The 19,644-nt window shown below is 39.0% G+C and overlaps 1 protein-coding gene across 1 annotated transcript in view; it reads right to left on the reverse strand.

The window, feature by feature from the left end:
- Positions 1-19,644, reverse strand: part of MNAT1 (MNAT1 component of CDK activating kinase) — a 129,086-nt gene that overhangs the window by 62,425 nt on the left and 47,017 nt on the right. The window contains exons 4-6 of the mRNA XM_075503801.1: positions 17,438-17,541; positions 13,043-13,183; positions 7,268-7,393 (exon numbers count right to left, since the gene is read on the reverse strand). Coding sequence (XP_075359916.1) covers positions 7,268-7,393; positions 13,043-13,183; positions 17,438-17,541 — 371 coding nt within the window. The remainder of the gene's footprint in view (positions 1-7,267; positions 7,394-13,042; positions 13,184-17,437; positions 17,542-19,644) is intronic.

Below are 19,644 nucleotides of genomic sequence, written 5' to 3' on the forward strand. Positions count from 1 at the left end.
TTTCCCAAGGCCAGCATTCTGTAAATGAGGGGAGGAGAAATGACAAATAATGTCATTTACTTTGGTTTTTTTTTCCCCCAAAAAACATTTCTTACCTACATTAGGAAAAAAATTCTTTAAGTCAACATAATGTGCTTAATGTTTATGCACTTTGATATAATAGTAATTACTTAGTAAGGCCAGAACCCAATTAAATGTTTTAGACTTCAGTCTGTGGGCTGGAGTGCACAGGAAGCATTCTGATGATAGATGACAAAGTTTATCTGGCATACACTTCAAAACCAGCGTTCAAAAACTTCAAGCACAGTTCTACATGTATGTGCTCGACTCTTAACAAAACATCTTTATTTAAATAGAGGGTTAGAAATTTAGTATGACAAATATATTTACTACTGCTAATCATTCTCCATCGTGCTACTTGAAAGCTGCAGGCATATTGTATATATAATCCTATAAGATTTAAGTGAGCAGTATGTGGATCACAGGACTCTAGATCACTGTTAAAATCCAGCACGTTAGCCCTAAACTGAATTCCATCATTCAGCATTTTTGGCATCCCTTAGTTCCTACATTTGAATTCCATATCCGTGTATTGTCAGAGATGGTGGCGATCCAGCAGCTACAATTTCTTTTCCCTTTTTGCTTTTCAGAAACAGGTATCCTCAGCAGATCAATGCAACACTCATAGTCAAAACCAAGATATTGTTACTGATGACCAAAATTAAAAGCGAAAGCAAAATGCAATATATAATCTCACTAGGAATCATGAGAGGGAGCTTAGCAACTGCAGAATCCCACTAGCAGAGTTGGTGTTGCAGGGCTGTGTGCACCTGCTCTCCAAACGTGCACCCCCTGTGAATCTCCACTCCAGGGAAGCTGCTTGGCCAGCAGTACCAGTTCTCTGAGCATCTTCATCCAGAGACCTGCTGGAAAGCGCTGCCACTCCCCTCTCACCAGCACATTTAGGTTTCCTCTGCAATGGGACTCTGCTTCACGGGACTGACACCCAGCCCAGCGTGTCCGAGCACTGAGCTGGGATACAGCCATCACGCACGCAGACACCAAGGCTGCAAGGGCAATGCAGCAGCCTGGTAGTACAGACTCAGCCAGACTCCTGCTGGAGGTCTAGATAACACTCAGGGCCACTGAAATTTTACCTTTACATGCATGCTCTCTAAAACAAATACGTCTATTCTGAGAGGATCTATACACCTAAACACACTACTTACTCTTGAAAAGAAGTGTTGTGATTTTGTTGTGATTCTAAACTACGAAGTGTTGTCAAAAGGGAAATATTCCACCCAGCTGCAAATAAGAAATGTGCATACTATGAGCCAAATGAAGATTAAAAACAAAACACCAGTTAAACTCAGACTGGCATACATCTCAAAGAAATCAGTTCCATCTGAAGCGTTTCAGCCTGAAGATAGACCAGCTGAGCTAATACTGAAGGAAGGAAATAGGTTTGATTTTTTTATTTATTTTTTTAACTTCAGGCAAATACTAAAAGTACTTTAAAAAAAAAACAAAAAACAAAACACCCCACCACACCACACCAAAACCAACAAACCAACCAACCAAAACAGAGCAGTAAGAATTGGCAAAGCAAGGCTGGAAGGCCGAAATGGTTCCCAGTCACACAGACGGGGTGGCAAAGCACTCTCGGGAGCTGCACAATAGTTGCAGTCTAAACCATGGTGTGACATGCACTTCACTTACCTCAGAGTACCTGGCATATGTCTAAGCAACTTTGAAGGAGCACAACTGATTAAAAAGGTATTTTGACAGACTTTTTTGCGTTTGGAACAGGATTTTGGATAATTGCTCCACAAGCTATAAAAGAAACAGACTGAAAAACAGGAGCAGCCACTGAGCAGTTGTTTGCACAGGAAGCAATATTGTAGGAAAAGGCAATAATGAAGAACAGTTAATTTGACCTGAGCTGATGAGGTCAACCTTTTAAAAGAAATAGCTCCACATAATGTTAAATAAGAACGTTATTTCCCATTAGAATAATACGGCAAGTGTAATGCTGCACAAAATCTATTCCCTAACACTTGTTATGCTCAGCTTAGTGGTAACGTGCATTCCTGAGGTGTCCTAGACATCCTGTGTCTGACACAGATCCACTCCTCTGAAATATTGATTCGACTGCTCCCTCCTGCAAGCTCCAGCTGCTTCAGATTGCATGTTGCTCTCCCCAGCATTCAGCTACTAATGGCCTGAAACTACAAGAACTGGAATAAAATCCTGGTAATATTCAGACACACAGAAAGTTAAATGTAACATTGCTGCTGTGATTTGGACAGGGAAGCAGAAGCTGAAGCAGATATTCACCCTTAATTCGCTGCCATTCAGGGGTGCTGTTGACAGGAGATGGAGCCCGGCTCAGCGGAAGAGACACAAGGTTAGGAATTTAGTGGGGCTGGATCCTATTCCTCCTTCCACCGCCGCTCTGCTGTCTAATCCTGGGTGAGTACATCCCCTCCGGTCATCTGGTTCCCCTCCCTCCCTGACACGTCTATTTAAACAGCAAATTCAGGGGGGTAGTGACCATCTTGGTAATGACGAAGCATGTACTACACTCTGCACTAACATTTCTGTTAATAAGTATTCCCACTGCTATTAAGTAATAAAGCAAAAACCATGACAGAAATTGAACGGTCAATGATGCATTACATTAGTTTTGAGGTATTTGGGTATAAAATGTAAAAGGCAAAGTCTCCCAAGTAGCAGCAGGCCAGAGGACACCTATGTTCTTTTCCTGCATATTTGGGCAATCCAATTAGAGGTAATTGAGTTTTTAACTACATGAAATTACTTCAAGAATACCATCACTAGAGGCTAAGTCTCCTGGGAGGCTGGGGGAAGGGAGCAAAGAAACATAAAACTGGAAAGAACAGAAAAGGGACAAGGCATGCAGCGTGAAACATGCTGAAGAGAGCACGCAGCATTCATATTTTTTACAAACATGTAACTGGGCAGGAGACTCAAAGGTTTGCATGTTCCCAGTTCAATGAATTAAAGAGGAGTTAAATACATCCACATTTCTATGCGTTTTTAACCACAATCATAATGTAAAGCACAAATCTATGAGCACCAAAAGACTCCTACAGTCCTGTAAACACTAGAGACATAAAAAGAAAACTAAATTACTGTAATGAAATGAATTCCTGCTGTATTTGCAAACTGCCATTCATGTGCAATGCATATGAGCACCTCTTTTACACATTAAAATTAGCTTCACTTTAAAGCCACCTCCCAACCAGAAATGGTCACTATATTCACCAAGAAACAGAACGGTTCTATTGCCAGACCTTAGATTTGTTTTGCGCACCCTGGTAAGCCCTAGAAATGCTACAAACATCATTCATTTCCAACAACCTTTGCTCCTTTTGACAGGTACTAAAATCTGAAGTACAAGCATTGACAGGAAATAGTATTTTTAGCACTACTGCAACAATTAAGATCACTACAGTTTCTTTTGTAGCTTTACACTGATTTGAAGTTAGATTTAATAAGACTGTTCTAAATATTCAGATATGCTGAAAGCCTATTTCTTAATATGATGAGCATAAAAACTCTGAAGCACTTTCTCCCCCCACTTAGAGGTAAAGCAAATTGATTGATTAGGAAGGTATGCCTCGTGCACAGAAGATATAATGTACTGAAATAAAATTTAAAAGTTAATGAGCAGACTGCAAAGAAAAAAGACCTTCCACTTGAGGAAAAAAAAAAAAGGCAATTTAACAAAAGGAAAAGTGAAGGAGACCCTATCCCCATGAGCTAATTGTCTGTCGTGCTATAGGGGATGCTCTTGCTTAGCTTACAAGTGAAAGCCTGCAAGCATAGGAACTCCACAGCACTAATATGACACCTTAGATGAGTCAATTTCCTTGAGCATTGCCCAGGAGACTGGAATGGGCATGCCTCTTAATTCAGAAACCGAGAAACATTTCCAATTATCAGTCAGGCTGAAGAACATCTCTGACCAAGATCATCCCAGGAAAAACACTCATGTTCAAGCTTAAAAAAAAAAAAAAAAAAAATCACGGATTGCCACAACTGACATATTTTTATAGCCTTTGTGTAAACACAAGCTCCAGATTGGCAAGCATCTCAGCTAGCTCTATCTGGATTCCCTTCTTTTGAAACAAAATTACAGAAAACACCCACCAGAAAAGGTCAGTGGCCAAACTATTAGAAAAAAATAAAAGCATAGGGGAAGAACATACACAGTGATTCATTAAATGTGTTCTGCCGAAACTCTAACAGTGAGCACAAACCAGACTTTTCACAGAAACTGTACTTAATTTGCAGAACTGTTGAGCCAAACAGAGCATTAATTAGAATTGTGTTTTTTAAGAAATTCTCAGTACTCCCCTACAGCTGCCCCCACCAATGTAAGTGGCATGAACCCCACGGCTTAGAGAGGAACAAAGCTAAAGCAACTATAAAGAGTGCTGCCCTTTTTGTTGCAGTGCAACAAAAGCTCTACCTATTTCAACTGTACACCTATGCAAAACAATGGACTGAGCACCTCAGGTTTTTAGAAAAACACTCAACCTGGAAGATAGGTATGTCATAAGGTGAGTGCCCAGGTGGGAATTCACCTTACGCTGTCACAGATCATCAACCACACCAAATCATGTACAATGAGCAGTACTGCTTTTTACAAAACTAACTCCGTTCCGAGCTGAACAATTTGCATTTGACTACAGCAACTTTCCAAGACACATCCCCATCCTACTCTGAAAACATCAAGAATTACAGATTTCATTGTTAAAATTGACTCTGGAATGCAGTGAAGCCAATTAACCAGCAGAACATTGTGAACTTTAGGTCTTATTTGTTCCTTCATTTCCTATTTAGATCCTATTTGTTTAACTAAGGTTACTGGTTCTTGCTACATTTACTGTTGCACTGTTCAGATTTGGCATGTTCTGTGTTAGAGGTACTTACTGTAAATTGAGTCATATCTTAACTTTCTCTTAAACTAGAGGCAGAATGCAGTACGAAGCGTATCCTTCTGCTTTTGAATGGACCTTTGTGGCTCCTCTTTGCGTTCCGATTTTTGCATTCAAAATGCAGTCGGCAGAGCTCTTCAGTCCCTGAGCCTTCCCAATATTGCATTCAGAAGGAAAAGTCCTTTCCTATTTATTGCTGTACTCTTCACATACCCAAGGCCCCACACACACACACATGCTGTGGCCAAGGGTCAAACTGGTTTACTTGCTTAGCTAAACTTCCAAATCCTTTTCACAGAGCCTGTTATTTACTCTTCTATTTATAATTTTGCATTTAGCCATATTAAAACACATTTATTTCAAATGAGGCCAGCTTGTTAAAGCGGCCCTGTAAACTGCCAACTTGCATGTCATCCATAGAAATTCAACATCTGCTTCCAAACACTGAACTGTGTTCTAGCAGAACACCCACAGAAATATTCCCATCCTGTGGTAACCAACGACTACTTTAGAAATTACCAGTTAGCCAGTTAATTCATTTATTGTGCAGAATCTCAATATCGTTATTATTGTGTAATGTAATTTCTATATAATTCTAAAAATCAATGTCACGTAACAACTAAATCAAGCACCCTATAAAGAAAATATGGAAACATTCCTCTTTCTCAACAAAACCTGTTATTTTATCAGTGTAAAATCTGTTTTGCTTGATGTAATCCATTTTCCATAAATAGTAGTCAGCAACTTTGAATATTCCTACCCTTAACTTTATTGTTAACTGTACTTATTGCTAATTCTTTTTTTAAAAAAAAGTTGTTCTTTTTTAATCTATGACTAAGGTCAGTCAGGGTGAAGTTTGTTTGTTTGCCTGGGACTGAACAAATTAAGTTAGTAATCTACTCACACTTTCTGCACACTGATAAAGTAACAATCAGTTATCCGGAGTATCCCCTATTATTCTAAACTTTAAGATGTAAATGACGTGATGCTAGAAATCTCCTAATCCAAGTCCTTCACCACTCCTGGATGAAGTTTACTTAGGGCTGCAGATTTGAAGCATCCACTACTGCATACTGCATTTCGTATCCATTTACAAATGCATTACAAAGTACTTCCATTGTCCTCACCATGTAACATAAGCTTATCTTCTTCCTTTTCCCAGAAGAAAGGCCAACAGCTTTAAGAAATTCTGACAATATATTTTAAACAGCAAGAAAAAGTACAGGCATTCAGTTAGAATATTTTTTAAACAGAACAACAAACATTTTCTGTCCACTAGCTTTTCTACACAAACAGAAAACATCTCACAAAGCATATCAATCTCCCCCAGACTCTGAGATTTTAAAAGAAAAAGGAAGAAGATACAGTTTATACTACAGGAAAACAAGAAAACAATCTGCACAACTTTGCAAAAGGTGACACTGCTTTTGGAAAAATAAGCTGCAAACGCTTCAACATTGTGAACTCTCTGGAGGATAATGAACACAGCGCAGATATCCCTGACAAAATAAATTGATTAATTGATGAGAGACTAGTTTGATGCAAAGGTTTTTGCTTTGCTGACTTCTTGGTTTGTTGAGGAGGGTGTAGAGTGTGTTGGTTATTTTCAAGACATCATTTACCATTACCAATTCTAAAATATGAAGTCTAAAAAAAGTGCAGAGATTTAAAACAAAACAGGAAACCAGTTAGGTCCAAAAGAGACCAGTAACTCATGCTCCCACCCCTAAACCCTCCCCCAAAACTTTGCATTTCCACACACAGGCTGATGCATACTTATATCACATCATGATAAAGAACAGCAATGCTGACACATCTTTAGCTGTCACTGTAGCAGTAACACATTTGTAAAAATACTTTTTGCTTCCTAGAGTCCAATAACAATGAAAATAGCATCCTTAACCACTCAGCACCATTTCCTGAATTGTCCATCTCATACTCACAGATTATTCCAGTGCTTAAAGTAAATCTGAAGAAAGCGTAGTCTATTCTCAAACTTCCAAAATTTCAACTTCCAGAAGTGGTACACAAATGAGACAAAAATAATTCAAAGTACATCACAACTTGCCAGGGAAAGAGGTATAGCTTGTTTTTTGACAGCTGTGCAATGAAAGTATTTCATATATTCCAACTAGCAGAATGATGAAATTCTTAGATTAATTCCTAATTACTTATTTAATTGGAAAAGAACAGTCTATTTCATATAATATGCAACTCAGGTTTAAATAACCTCAAAATTTCATATGAGGAAATCCTCAGTCTTTTGAAAGGCATTAAAAAAATAAACAAGCAAGTCTTACCATTTTGATGCCAGTGGAAAACGTGACTGGTTTGACAGGTTTGGGTTTTTCCAGTTGCATTTCTAGCTGAGTAGATCTGTCCTTATGCTGAGCTAAAAGCAGTGAAGCAGGAAGACTGGAGCTCTCCTGTAAACATATGAGGAACAAATTTGAATGCTAAACCAAAACAAACATTAATTAACACTGCATAGTCTTCAAAACTGCAAGCTGTGTCTGAAAGGCCGCCACTAGCAGAGCCATGTAATGCTCAGTATCCTCTCTCTGAGAGACAGTTTACAGAAAACGATCATTTTCAGTAATAAGAAAAAGCTGCAGCAACCTCGTAAATCAGAGTAACCTGCAAACAACCATTTTTATAGAATCCACATTAAAGACAATATAACAGGCTCCTTATTCCAACTGGCCAATGCAACTATATTTATTAAAATAAAAAAAATTAGAACTTAATCAGAGAGGGAATAATACCAAGTGGTATAACTTGGATCAGATGTTTATCTAAGACACATTCTTTCTACCAATGAACTCAGACCAGTTTGAAATTGTTTCCCATTAGATTTCACCTGAGGCCGTTTGGAAATGATCCTTGCTCTGCTTTGCACAATGGCACTATTGTAAGTGCAACCAACAGCATATTTATTTTCTCCTTCATCAACTTATTTTTAGGGAAGCCAGCCAATTGAAAAAAAAATATAAAAAGTAATAAAATGAATAGTTAAGCAAATGAACTACTTAAACTCTCAGAACAGAATTATTATTAAGATACATATATGTAACTGCATTATTGAGAGAGTCGGAAAATTATTGGCTAAGTAATTTTCTAATAAACTAATGTGACTATCCACACGCACACCGAAATCCTTGAGACTTCCTAGCTAGAACTACCATAAAGTTGAGAACAGGGAAGAAGTTCAGACAGATTCTTCCCAGACTGCTCTAGCGCTGTATTTTATTCCTAAGGCCCTCAAACATCACATATACTTCTGTTTCACAGAACCAAGCAAATACTGAACTATGAACCATATTTGTTATGCACAAAACCAAACAAACTTTAATAAACAGGACTGTGACTTTTTTTTTTTACTTATAACAGTTCAGGGTAAGAAGTTGGAAGTTTTTAATGCTGTGAGATGCCTTGCTGTTCGTGGTATCCTAGCGAAATCTTCTGAAGTGATCATGAAGAACAGTCACGTTGTACACCGACTTTTCACATCACTCTCCAGTCCTCTTTCCTTTCTATTTTTTGTTACACTCACTTTGTCTTACAACTAGATTGCAAGTGCTAAAAGCAGAAAAATCTCACATGATGAGATCTGGTACAGAGTCACAAATACAATTAAGGCACAGGATCCTACTCACATTTCTGTGATTAACCGGGAGGAAAAGAGGGAAGAGGTTAAAAACCTAAACTGTAATAATGAGACATCTAATTTCTGTACAACTGGGAGAAAATTTGGACTGCAAAAGCACTAGTTTACAGTCTGCATCTTCAAAGTGTTGCACATGTCTGTAACTACCGTGCAGCAGCATGTGCTGCTAGCTGTCAGCAGAGTTCAGGTTGTTGGATTCTTTTAATCATCAGATTTAATATGCTGGGGGAGAAGGGAAGAGCGTGAAGCATTCTCTGGTTCGTTTTGCCCTCTCATATTCCTTAAACGTTCACTGCATTTCTAATACAATAACTAAAGGAAGCCAATTTTTGTACCAGCTTCTCAAGAGTTCACACAATGACGGGTAACCAGATTACGCAACTGTGGGAAAATCACACCGTGCCAGCAAGCCACCACATCCGTGATTGTTTGTCCTTTCTAATATGCACATAGCCCTTCTGTTAACTATTAACACACACAAAAGGTCCAATCCTGTAAGCATTTATCCATACGAGCAATTTTCTGTATGAACGAAGCTAGTTATACGCAAAAATTTCTGAAAGATTTGTCTCAAAAACCCTGAGGTTCTGGTAAAAGGGGAGACACTTGATGTCTTTAAGGCACCTTGCCCTTTGCTTGACTCCAAGCTACGCCACGGCCCAGGGAAAACCTGCCTCTTTCCCATGTGCTGCAATGCCATTTTGCTCAAGCCTGGGAAGTATGGGCTCTTGAAGAGGAGAGTGCAAGTCCCACAACACAGAAGACATCTAAGAGCAGATCTATAATCCTCTGTATACAGGTGAGAGTTTATGCAGTAAATAAAGGAAATGCTTTGGAATTTTACTCAGCCCCAATTATCCAAGTCTAGAAGGTGAAAAAACAAAACACAACACACATACAACTCTTCCAATAATATGTAAAATGCATACAAGTCTAAATTACAACAAGGTGTTGTGCTTTTAAAGTGAGAGGTTTTATTGTAAAAGAGGTCACTTACAATGAAGGTAGTATAACACCTGCCTAATCTAGTAGTGGGAGGCAAAACAGGCAACAGTTAACAGCCTAGGCAAAGCACCCGATTGCTCTTCCAGTAGCCCGCGACACCTTGCTCACCTTTCCAGCAAGTGACACTGGCCTTCCCCTCCCTGCTCCCAGCGAAGGACGGGTTCGTGGAGCGTTGGCCCCAGGTCCAGTCCTTTCTGCATGACCCACTGAGCAACTCAGGCTGATCAGGAACCAGAGCCTGCTGCACGACATTTTAAATACCAAACATTTCTGTGCCTTTTTCCCTGCCTGGACTATCTAAACCATAAGCTCTTTGAAGACAGGACAGTATTCTTGTGCCCTTTTGTATACAACTGAGACCTTTACTCAATATGGTAATACCATAAATACCACATATAAGAAACTCTGGATCTCCTCAGTCCTTAGGATTTAAGCACCACAGGTAAAATTCTCTTCTTGGAAGATGAGACCCCCAACACCTCTGCCTGCACCACACACACAAAAAAAATTTGTCTTAAATTTTCTCTTGCTGCCCAGTATGGGGTGGGGGAATTCTTCAAAAAACTGAGCAAGACCCAGGTGAAGTGGGCTCTGGGTTCCCAATGCCAGGTGATGCATTCAAAAGAGACAATTCAAAACCAACAGGTGAAATGTCAGCTTCCCACCTTCCTCTACACTCACAATCCTGCTCAGTCAGTAGTTTTGCCACTAGTATCACCGTAGCCAGAACTTAATCCTCGTTGTTTTAGCACAGTACCAGAAACCATAGATATAAGGTTATTTTTTTAATGTAATCTTTTACACTGCTACTGCTTATGCTTGCTTTTGCTGCATTTCTCAATTATGTTTTATTTATGATCAGCTTCATTTTCAGATTTGCAGCACAGCATTAGAAGGATTTCAGCGACCATAGGAAATGTTTATTTGTTTAACAACTGCTGGTTTTCCAGAGACTTTGTAAGTCATTATACAAACACTTCAGTGCTGGTTTTATAAACCTTTAGTATTACAAAACAAGTTTTGCCTCAAATTTAAGTTAACGGTGCCCCCTCATAAACACAGACAGAACTTAAAATTGCCCAGTTTCCTTCCTCGGCCTTTAAAAAAAAAAAAAAAAAAAATCACCTTTCTGTTGTTTTTAGAATATTAAGATATGTTTTAATAGCAATACATATGCAATCACAGTTAAAACTACCTATTTTGGTCATGGTTTTAGGATTATTTATAACCGTTCTTTCCTCTAGCCATCTGGTGAAGTAGGTTTCCAGTAAAACCAACTGCTGTGTAAAAAAAAATAATAATAATAATAAAAAACCCAACAAAACAAACACACACCACCACTGGTCTCTAGTAAATTAAGAGTATGTTTCAGAACAGGATTGAAATAAGTCAGAAACCAGTTCAAAATCCCTATTCTGAGCCATTAAATTCAAGTTCACAGTGGAGTTTTTATTAATCGATCAACCACTCAAACTATTCCTAATTGTGTGGACTGTAAGCACGTTTACCTTTAAAGTGAAAAGAAACGGCTGGATGCAAAGTTATAGACTCGAGGGATTTTCAAAGAACCTTTCTGCTCATCCCTGCCTTTGTCTACAAAAAATGAAACACCAGCTCCTTTCAGCAAAACCAATGACAGGTTGCCAGGACTCCTGGCTTAGGAAAAAGGCAGCTCTTCAGGAGGGCTCCTGAAACTCCTAAATTGCACATCGATGCTCTCTCCATGTCAGTGCCTTCTGCACTGGTTCAAAGAGGAACTTAATTTTCCAGGAAAAGAAGAAAAGCATCTGTATCTTGAATAAGAACTGAGAATACAAAGCAGGAATTAATGCTATATTAATGTGAGATATACTGAAATAAGAGAGAAATTCTGATTTAAATCTGCCAGGCAGCTTTAAACCCCATTGACATAGCTGCACACATAGACGCATGCATACATACTTCTCTTTTTTTCTGATTTCCTTCAAGGTTACACACAGACTATTCTCATGAGTGTTAGAGCATGTGAATGTCTGTGCATGCATGTCTGTACACACAGGTGTATTAAAACAATCGAGATGTGAATCTTGTTTAAATAACACATTTCTTGAGCTTCTCTACGTCCACACATCATCATTGCATTTCAGATGCAGAATCACCTGAATTCAGTGAAAGACAAGATTAACACAATTTCCAGAAGCAGCCTGAGTTTTTCTTCAGTTGTCTATACACCCCTCAAATGAATCCAAGCTTCATTCACTTCAAAAGGAGCAACTCATACACAAAAAGTTTGCAGTAAGAGAACGTGACACGCTCAAGGCAAGAAATCTCTTTCTTTTAGTAGTTTCTGAATACAAAGGGACCACCTATCATTTAGGTGCTCTGACTCAAAAAGGGTTGACTAATGCTCAAATAATTAATGAGATTACTGTCCCCTGTTCTCCACCACCTCCCCACTGCATAGGTGGCTGAGGTCATGAAGTAGCTCCTGATTACCATTTTGCTTCAACACACCAGATTACCAACCCTGGTTGATAATAATCAGGATTGCTTAACAAGCCAACAATGGTAAGAGTTTACATTATGGCTGAACCAACTTAGTAGCTCCTCTCTACACCCCTCACAAATTGCATGATCAGCCATGCACCAAAGCAGATGCAACTGTCATCAGCTGAAGGCAAAACAAGCAGGCAGTTAGGTGGCCTCAGACATGACAGAACCTCACCCATCATGCATCAGGTTCAAGGTGGAGTAGTCACCATATCAGCTATGCTAATACAAGCCATCCTTGATCACAGTCAAAGCCTGCGGCTTTCATACTGTCAATGAATTAAGTAGACATCTAGACTTTTATACTAGCTCTTCTTCAGATATGCAGTCAAATGTCAACTAATAAGTAAAGTGGTAGAGTAGCTGGACTCACTAAAGCAATTTCTGAAATATAACTCCACATGTCAATTCAAAGAAAAGAGCTTTCAATGGAAGCTCACTAGGAAAAGAAGTGAACAAAAAAGAAATCAAAACAGGTAAAACCAGGAAAATAGCCTTCTTCAAACACCAAAAAAAAGGTCTGCATTTTTATTTGCTAGAATCTTATCTAGGATTAATTTTGTGTTGAAACAGCCAAGAATGCCTTCCTAGAATTAATTTCTAACCACACTGGACATTCTGGACAACGAGTCAAATTAAGTCTATGAATCCCAGAAGCACTTTCTCCAGTCCTTAGCTTACCAAACCCAGAATTGTTTCTAACATTGAAATAAGCGATAGGTGAGAGAACAGTAACACAAAACATGCAAGACAGGGAAACAGAAAGGGGCAGATGTGTTAATTCCACACAGTTAACTGTGGTAGATATGAATGTCAATGTATTTGCCGTTTGCTCTGCTACTGAGCATTCAAAGCCTCTGGTTTTGTTACTCACCAGATCATCCAAGAGTGCCTGCTTGTTCTTCCTTTTTATCATCTGTTGTAGCTGTTCTTCTTTCTGTATGAGCAGTCGCCTTTGTTCATTTTCCTGTCGCTCTACCTCTAAAGCTTCCTCCAGCTCTTCCTGCTCCCGCGTCTGAAATGGAAATTGGAAATCAACTCATAGCAATCTTCCTCCTTGGGTGGACAGAGCTCGCCCACAGCTCTACTGCCTACCAAAGCACCTAGGACTGACCAAGCAGCCAAATTCTACCTTTTAAGGTAGAACTTTAGGTAGAATTTTGAGGCTATTATGACAATTCTACCTCCTCTTATTGTCCAGTGAGAAGTTAGATTTTTTTCCTTGCTGCTCTTTGCAGTAGGAAGGAACCATTTGGATCTTGGCTCTTTAAAGGTTAGAGAATGACAATGGGTTTTCCTTACACCTTCACTCTAAAATGAAGGCACCCTCTCTGCTCCCACACATTCTACTTCTCAAGTGATAGAAGTGGGTGACCGAAAACATAAACCCACAATACTGTTTCTGATCACCCCTCAATCAGCTGCATCTTGTGTGCAAAGTACACTGTGTGCTTCTTAACAGTGGTGTAGAAGAAAAATAAGAAATTACAAATCTGTGAATATTACCTTATAAGGTAATATTCCTTATAAGAACCTTATAAGCTAGAATATATTTAAGCATGAACTGTGAAAAACGTCACATTCCTAGAAAATGAGGAATTTTTCCTGTAACTTGAAGTCATATGCCACAAGAGAAGAAAAGAAAGAAATAACTAGTACATAGTGATTAGTTTTTGTTTCAGGATTTACTTCGAGAAGTCTTTTTTAACCTGTAAACTATTAAGTCATCTGTATTTGAAAATTGTAGCAGAAGAAAAGAGGAGGGCTCACAAGCAGGAGGGGGAAAAGGATTACAGCTAAACAACTTTATACAGAAGAGGGAATCAAAAGAATGTTAGTTTGGTGGTAAGGAGGACAATAACATAGAGAAAACATTTTCCAAATCTTCCCCACCAAAAATACTAAAGCAAAGGGAGATTCAGTAAAAATGCAGAGATAATTAAAATTTTATAAAACTTAACTGGATGATTAATCCATGGAAGCAGTTTCAGCAAAACATTATTGCAGCCAAGAGCTTAGTAAAATATGTTCTTGTAACAAAGACCTAAAGTTATATCATAAAGCATAGCGATCTGATATATGCCAGAATGTACTGAAAAACATCCCTTTACCAGGCAGATCAAGCCAATGGGTCCCAGTGAGGCCCAGTTACTCCTGGACGCAAAAGCTAACAGATCTCATCACCTGCCTCCGAGCCAACAGAAGCTGCTTTCATTTGTAACTAGCAGACACACTGGTAAAGAGCTGATCACCAACCAGTGACCACCTGAAACCGGATTCTCCTTGCATTTAATGAAAGGAAACAAACAAACAAAAAAAATCCCCAAGTTGCTAATTGAGGTTATTTCTGAGAATTAAGGGATCTAGTTAGTTCAGTCAACAGAACTGAAGAGCTCAGGGTCTTTAAGACATTCCAAGCCTCTTCCGTGTTTCTGTATAAAGACTGCCTGGAATTTGCACTGAAACAGAAGAAAACTCGTAGGGAAGTGCTGACAGACCTAGTCTGAAGAACCAGCCCAGAAAAATTACAGTCAGTAATAAGTAAACTGATATACAAACCTAAACTAGATCAGACTATAGGAAAAAGGAAGAATTATCACAAGTCAGATCAAATTCTTTCTGAAAGGAAGACCAAACAAAACAGTAAAACAGAAGAGAAACAAGCTCAATAGGAAGCAAGGGTTGTGTCAAGCTTAAAGATAATCTAGACACAGTCCCAACATCTAAAGATGATTTTAGAAATAAAGATGATCACAGTGAAGCCTGGAGTAAACTCAGGAAGACAAGTGGAAGAAGTAAACAGAAAGCGGAATAATGTTTCACCGCATTCAAGAAAGGACAATCAAGAAAACTTAAACACATCACAGAGTTCAGACAAAACTATTTCAAGACTGTACAAAGCAGCAAGTGAAATTAAACATCTAGTAATAAAGTAGGAAGTAACAAGTCACCCTGTGACTGGAGAATAGCAGACATTTAAGGAAAAACGCACATCTGGGAAAACTGTAGTCCACTCAGAATGCAAGGCTATATGTTGACTGAAATAACTAGAATAAATTTATAATGACAAGAACTCCTTCTCCAAAAGTTCTTCACCTTTTTATCCAAACCTGTGTACTTAAACTTTTTTTGTGCATCCTGCATCAAATCAGAGATCTAACAGATGGGTTAGTACACAAATAGCAAGATCATTAGGGACTGGCTACAAAGATGAAAAATATGGCTTTTATTGACAGAACAACACGCAGTTATTCAAATCCTGAGGTGACAGGTTCAGTAACTTAATATTTTGATTTGTAAGAAAGAATGACACACTCATGAAGACAGAAGTAGCAGAAGTGAGAAGAAAATAACTTGCAAGACCACAGATTTGGCAACATTAATTAATCAGTTAGAAACCAAAGAGGAGAAAACATGATGCACTACTTGATCACTACTGATTTTGAACCTCCCATATGACAGTGCTATAAGAGAAGAACAGTCTTAGGATCACGCATCTCAACGTGAGAAAAGAGCGTTCTTTTATAAGAGGCTGTTAAGATCTCTGCTACAATACTGCATTCAATTCTGGTCCCTTCTGCTTGCCAAACACAAATTCAAACTGGAATAGGCAAAGGGTAACAAAAACACCAAGAGGGACAGAGAATATCTATATTCCCCAGAAGCAAACTATTGCAGTGGACAGAAAAATTTATGTCAGCCCAAGAATGAAGGGACAATGAGTGGCCATAAGAAGTTTAGGCGAGAAATCAGGACACCTTTTACCGTTCAAGGAGTAAAGACATTCCAAAACCTGCCAAAAAGAGCTAGAGAGAGAAAGCACCCCTTCAGCTCCTGGGAGAGTGGTAAATTTATGGGCAAGATCATGCAGTTTTTGTAATAGCAACTGCGTCAAGTCTATTATTATGTTTCAATTGTTGAAAAAGAAACTTTGAATGTTTCAAATGTTGAAAAAGAAATAAAAAAGAAATGTCTCCAGATCTCCAGTAAGTCTGGATTCATGCAGGCTTGTCCAGCTTCCACCAGCCAGCCTCTAGCACAGCAAGACCATACAGCACAGAAACAGAAGGCCCAGGGGGCTTGGGTGGGTACAGAGTATTACTGTGCTGCTTGATATGATCACACAGCTAGAGCACGGACTGTCTGCGAGTCACGCACGTGAACGGAAGGTGGGCTGCAGGCAAAGCACACTATTCTCATGGTGACCCTAGAGGTTGCACCTACATTGTAAAATAAGACATGTAGCCAAAGATTTGGCAGGTCTCTTCAAGCTCTGAAGCATAGGATATTGCACAGTGTCAGAGACAGGATAACAGATCAGAGATGGACCCCTAGGGAAATTTCCTTGCCTTTAAAAGGAAGAGGCTCAAACAAACATTTTTCAGATTCCAATCTCCTCCTGTGAAATCCTAGAGCTAAAGAAATCACTGGGAGTTTTGCCACAGACTTCAGGGGAGTGAGGATTTCACCCCTACTGATTTGAAAGCAAGTCCTTAGTGCAACTGGAATACAAACACAAAACCTTGTTATGTCACACTCTGGGCAGACATTTTCCTTCAAGAACCGATAACAATGTGTATTTTTATACTGAAAAAATATTTAACAGATTAAACCTTTTTTACAGAAAGAAATGCTTGCAAGTTTATTTTTAAAGAACAAAATGATGTCTGAGCCATATTTTAGATTAATAAATCTTCAAAGAACCATGCATTTTCATACAGATCATGTATACAATACTCTCAATGTTATTGTTATCAGCTCTTGAACAAAAGTTTTAATGTTTGTTTCAATGTCTTTCATTTTAAATTTTGCATAAACCAGACCTGTGCTTTCCCTCAATTTTACAACTCTCTCCTGGGAGCTTCATAATGTCTGCGTCTGGATTCCTTTTTTCCTTCGGATGAGAAAGGAATGATTGTCCTGGTATAGGAATGAACTTTGTCTCTCCTGGATATCGTCCAATGACACTGCCAGCACGCATGCGGTGGTGATGTATTAGATGCAGACTTTACTGCCTGTCCCTCTTTTTAAGCCCTTCCCAAAATAAAGCATAACTATTTCAACTATCAATTTAATCTCTTTAAGCAGCACTAAATATCAGTATCGCAGAATATTAGCTTATTACAGTTTTTGAATACAAAGTGAAATCTGCATAGTGCCTTCAGCTTTGACTGTTTTTAAGATATTGCAATAAGTACTTCACTTCGAAAATCCTTTAATTCTTTAACTAATGAATAAAAATTGTAGGGGAGAGGAGAAGTTAACTAACCAGTTTTATCTTATTTTTCTGAATGACTTCTTTGTTATCCTTCTGGTACAGCTCCATTTTCCTTTTGGTGTTCTCCAAATCCACATTATTGGTCAAGTTAAATACTGCATAAATATTAGAAAGACAGAAAGTAAATGTATTAGGTTGGCATGCATGACTATGACAAAGAAATACTACTCTTATGTTCTCTATCCCTTCTAGCACCAGATATAAACATCGCAATAACAGAATTTAAATGTGCCCTGTAAAGCAAGACACAATCTGCTAAATCACAACAAACTTCAAGAGAAGCCAGTAGAGTTCCTTTAGGTTTATACATCTGTAGGAGATGAAAATTGAGTCTTGCATCCTATTTTGTGATACTGATAATGACACACATGAATAAACATAATATTATTCATAAAACATTGACCTTTTCAAGTAGCAGTTACAGCTGAGAACATAGGGATTCCTATAAAATTAAATTAGACTAAACACATACCTATTAAGATAAGGTTAGAAATTAAGTCATTCCATTTCATAAGAGTATCTAATTCACAAAGACTACAGAGACTGTTCGAATTCTCAGGTACACAAGAAATTTTCACATCATTTGATAACTTAAAAGGCACTAAAGTACAATTACCTTTATTACAAGGAATCTGCAGATGCATCCAGATTAATAGGTTAAGTGACATTCTTTTGATGTCTCGATAGTGACAGACTATATCTCACGTAATTATGAGCAAGCAGGGTCAGCCAGCAAGCTCCATAGTTTAGCACAACATTCCCAATTATCTACACATGGCATGGAAGATACCTCAAGAAATTGAACAGTTTCCATAATCAACAGCTTGAAAGATGTAGATGGTTTGGATGATTGGTAATTTGATACAATGCCTGAGCCTTTCACCTCTAGGTCACTGGTTCAGTTGTGGGTCAAGTGAATTCCAACTGAAAGCCATTATCACTGGGAAGTCACTTGGTGATCACCATCCAGAGTGGATGCGGGGCTCATGCCCGTGGCCTTACAGCTATGGAAGACTGCCAACGTACAGCACTCAAAGCCTCGAAGAGCTTTGTCACGTGGCTACAGTAAATTTACAAGAGCAGCAGAGAAATTTGCACTGCCATTGATAAATCCTTCACAAGAAAACAGCAGCATAGTGATTGTGCTAAGTCAAACGCTGAGGAAGGAAAGGAGGTTCTAGTGGAAACGCCAGGACAGGACTTGGAAGATCTTGGTTCAGTTCTCTCTTCCTAGGTACTCAAGCGACTAGGGCCAAATGAACCCTGGGCACATGCACCACTGTCAAGTCATTTCTATAAGTAAGGCTGCTAGAGAGAAACAGAAGGAAGAAGAATGAAGTCTGTTGTTACTCATCAGGATACCACACATCTCAGTTTGGTAAAGATTGTATCCCTTTTTTCATCCTCTCTACAGATAACATGGCAGAAACTAGCATTTAGGAGGGTTCTAGGTAAACCAAACCATGAACAGCCTAGACTGGCAAACCAGTTGAGAGCAGCAAAGGAAACGGCAAGAAATCAAAGCAAGGAGCAAATGGGGGTGGTGGAAGAAAACAGGGAAGGTCCAAAATGCTAGAGCGGTGGGATACAGCTCAGTTCTACAAACCCAGCTGTATATAGCAGCTCACTACTGCCAAAAAGGAGCAGTCCTGCTCTTACGTCCCTCTTCCCAGGCACAAGTCTCGCCCTTTTCCCTGCTCTGACTCAGGGACTCCCTGGATGCTTTTCAACAGAAACCCTCCAGTAACCTGAACTGGCTCAACAAAGGGGCTGGACAACTGCCAGAGATGGTACAAGGGAAGTAATAAAAGTGTACAGATGGGAATAGGAATACTCTTTCCAGGAGTACTGAACCACCACATCATCTTACTCTTATCAAAAGTATTCAGTCCTTCCTTGAACTGCAACAAAAAAGGCTAAGCAAGATACAGCTGAAGAAACTCTTAACCTTAAGCAAACAAAAAAAATGCTGTATTTATTTTCTCCCCCTCTTTTCCAAATAACAAGCAATATCAAGAGGACTGACATTTTAATTCAGCCTGGCTCCTAAATCGGCTGAACTCTTCCATCCCTACCCCATCATCCTCACTTCAGAACGAAGATCCGAGATGGAGGCTGGTTTGGGGGTTTAAGCATTTGATTGGGAATCAACACCTGAATTCAATTTCCAACTTTGCTACTGTTCCTGGGCAGATCAC

The sequence above is a fragment of the Mycteria americana genome, chromosome 5 (assembly GCF_035582795.1).
Source record: "Mycteria americana isolate JAX WOST 10 ecotype Jacksonville Zoo and Gardens chromosome 5, USCA_MyAme_1.0, whole genome shotgun sequence".
NCBI lineage: Eukaryota > Metazoa > Chordata > Aves > Ciconiiformes > Ciconiidae > Mycteria > Mycteria americana.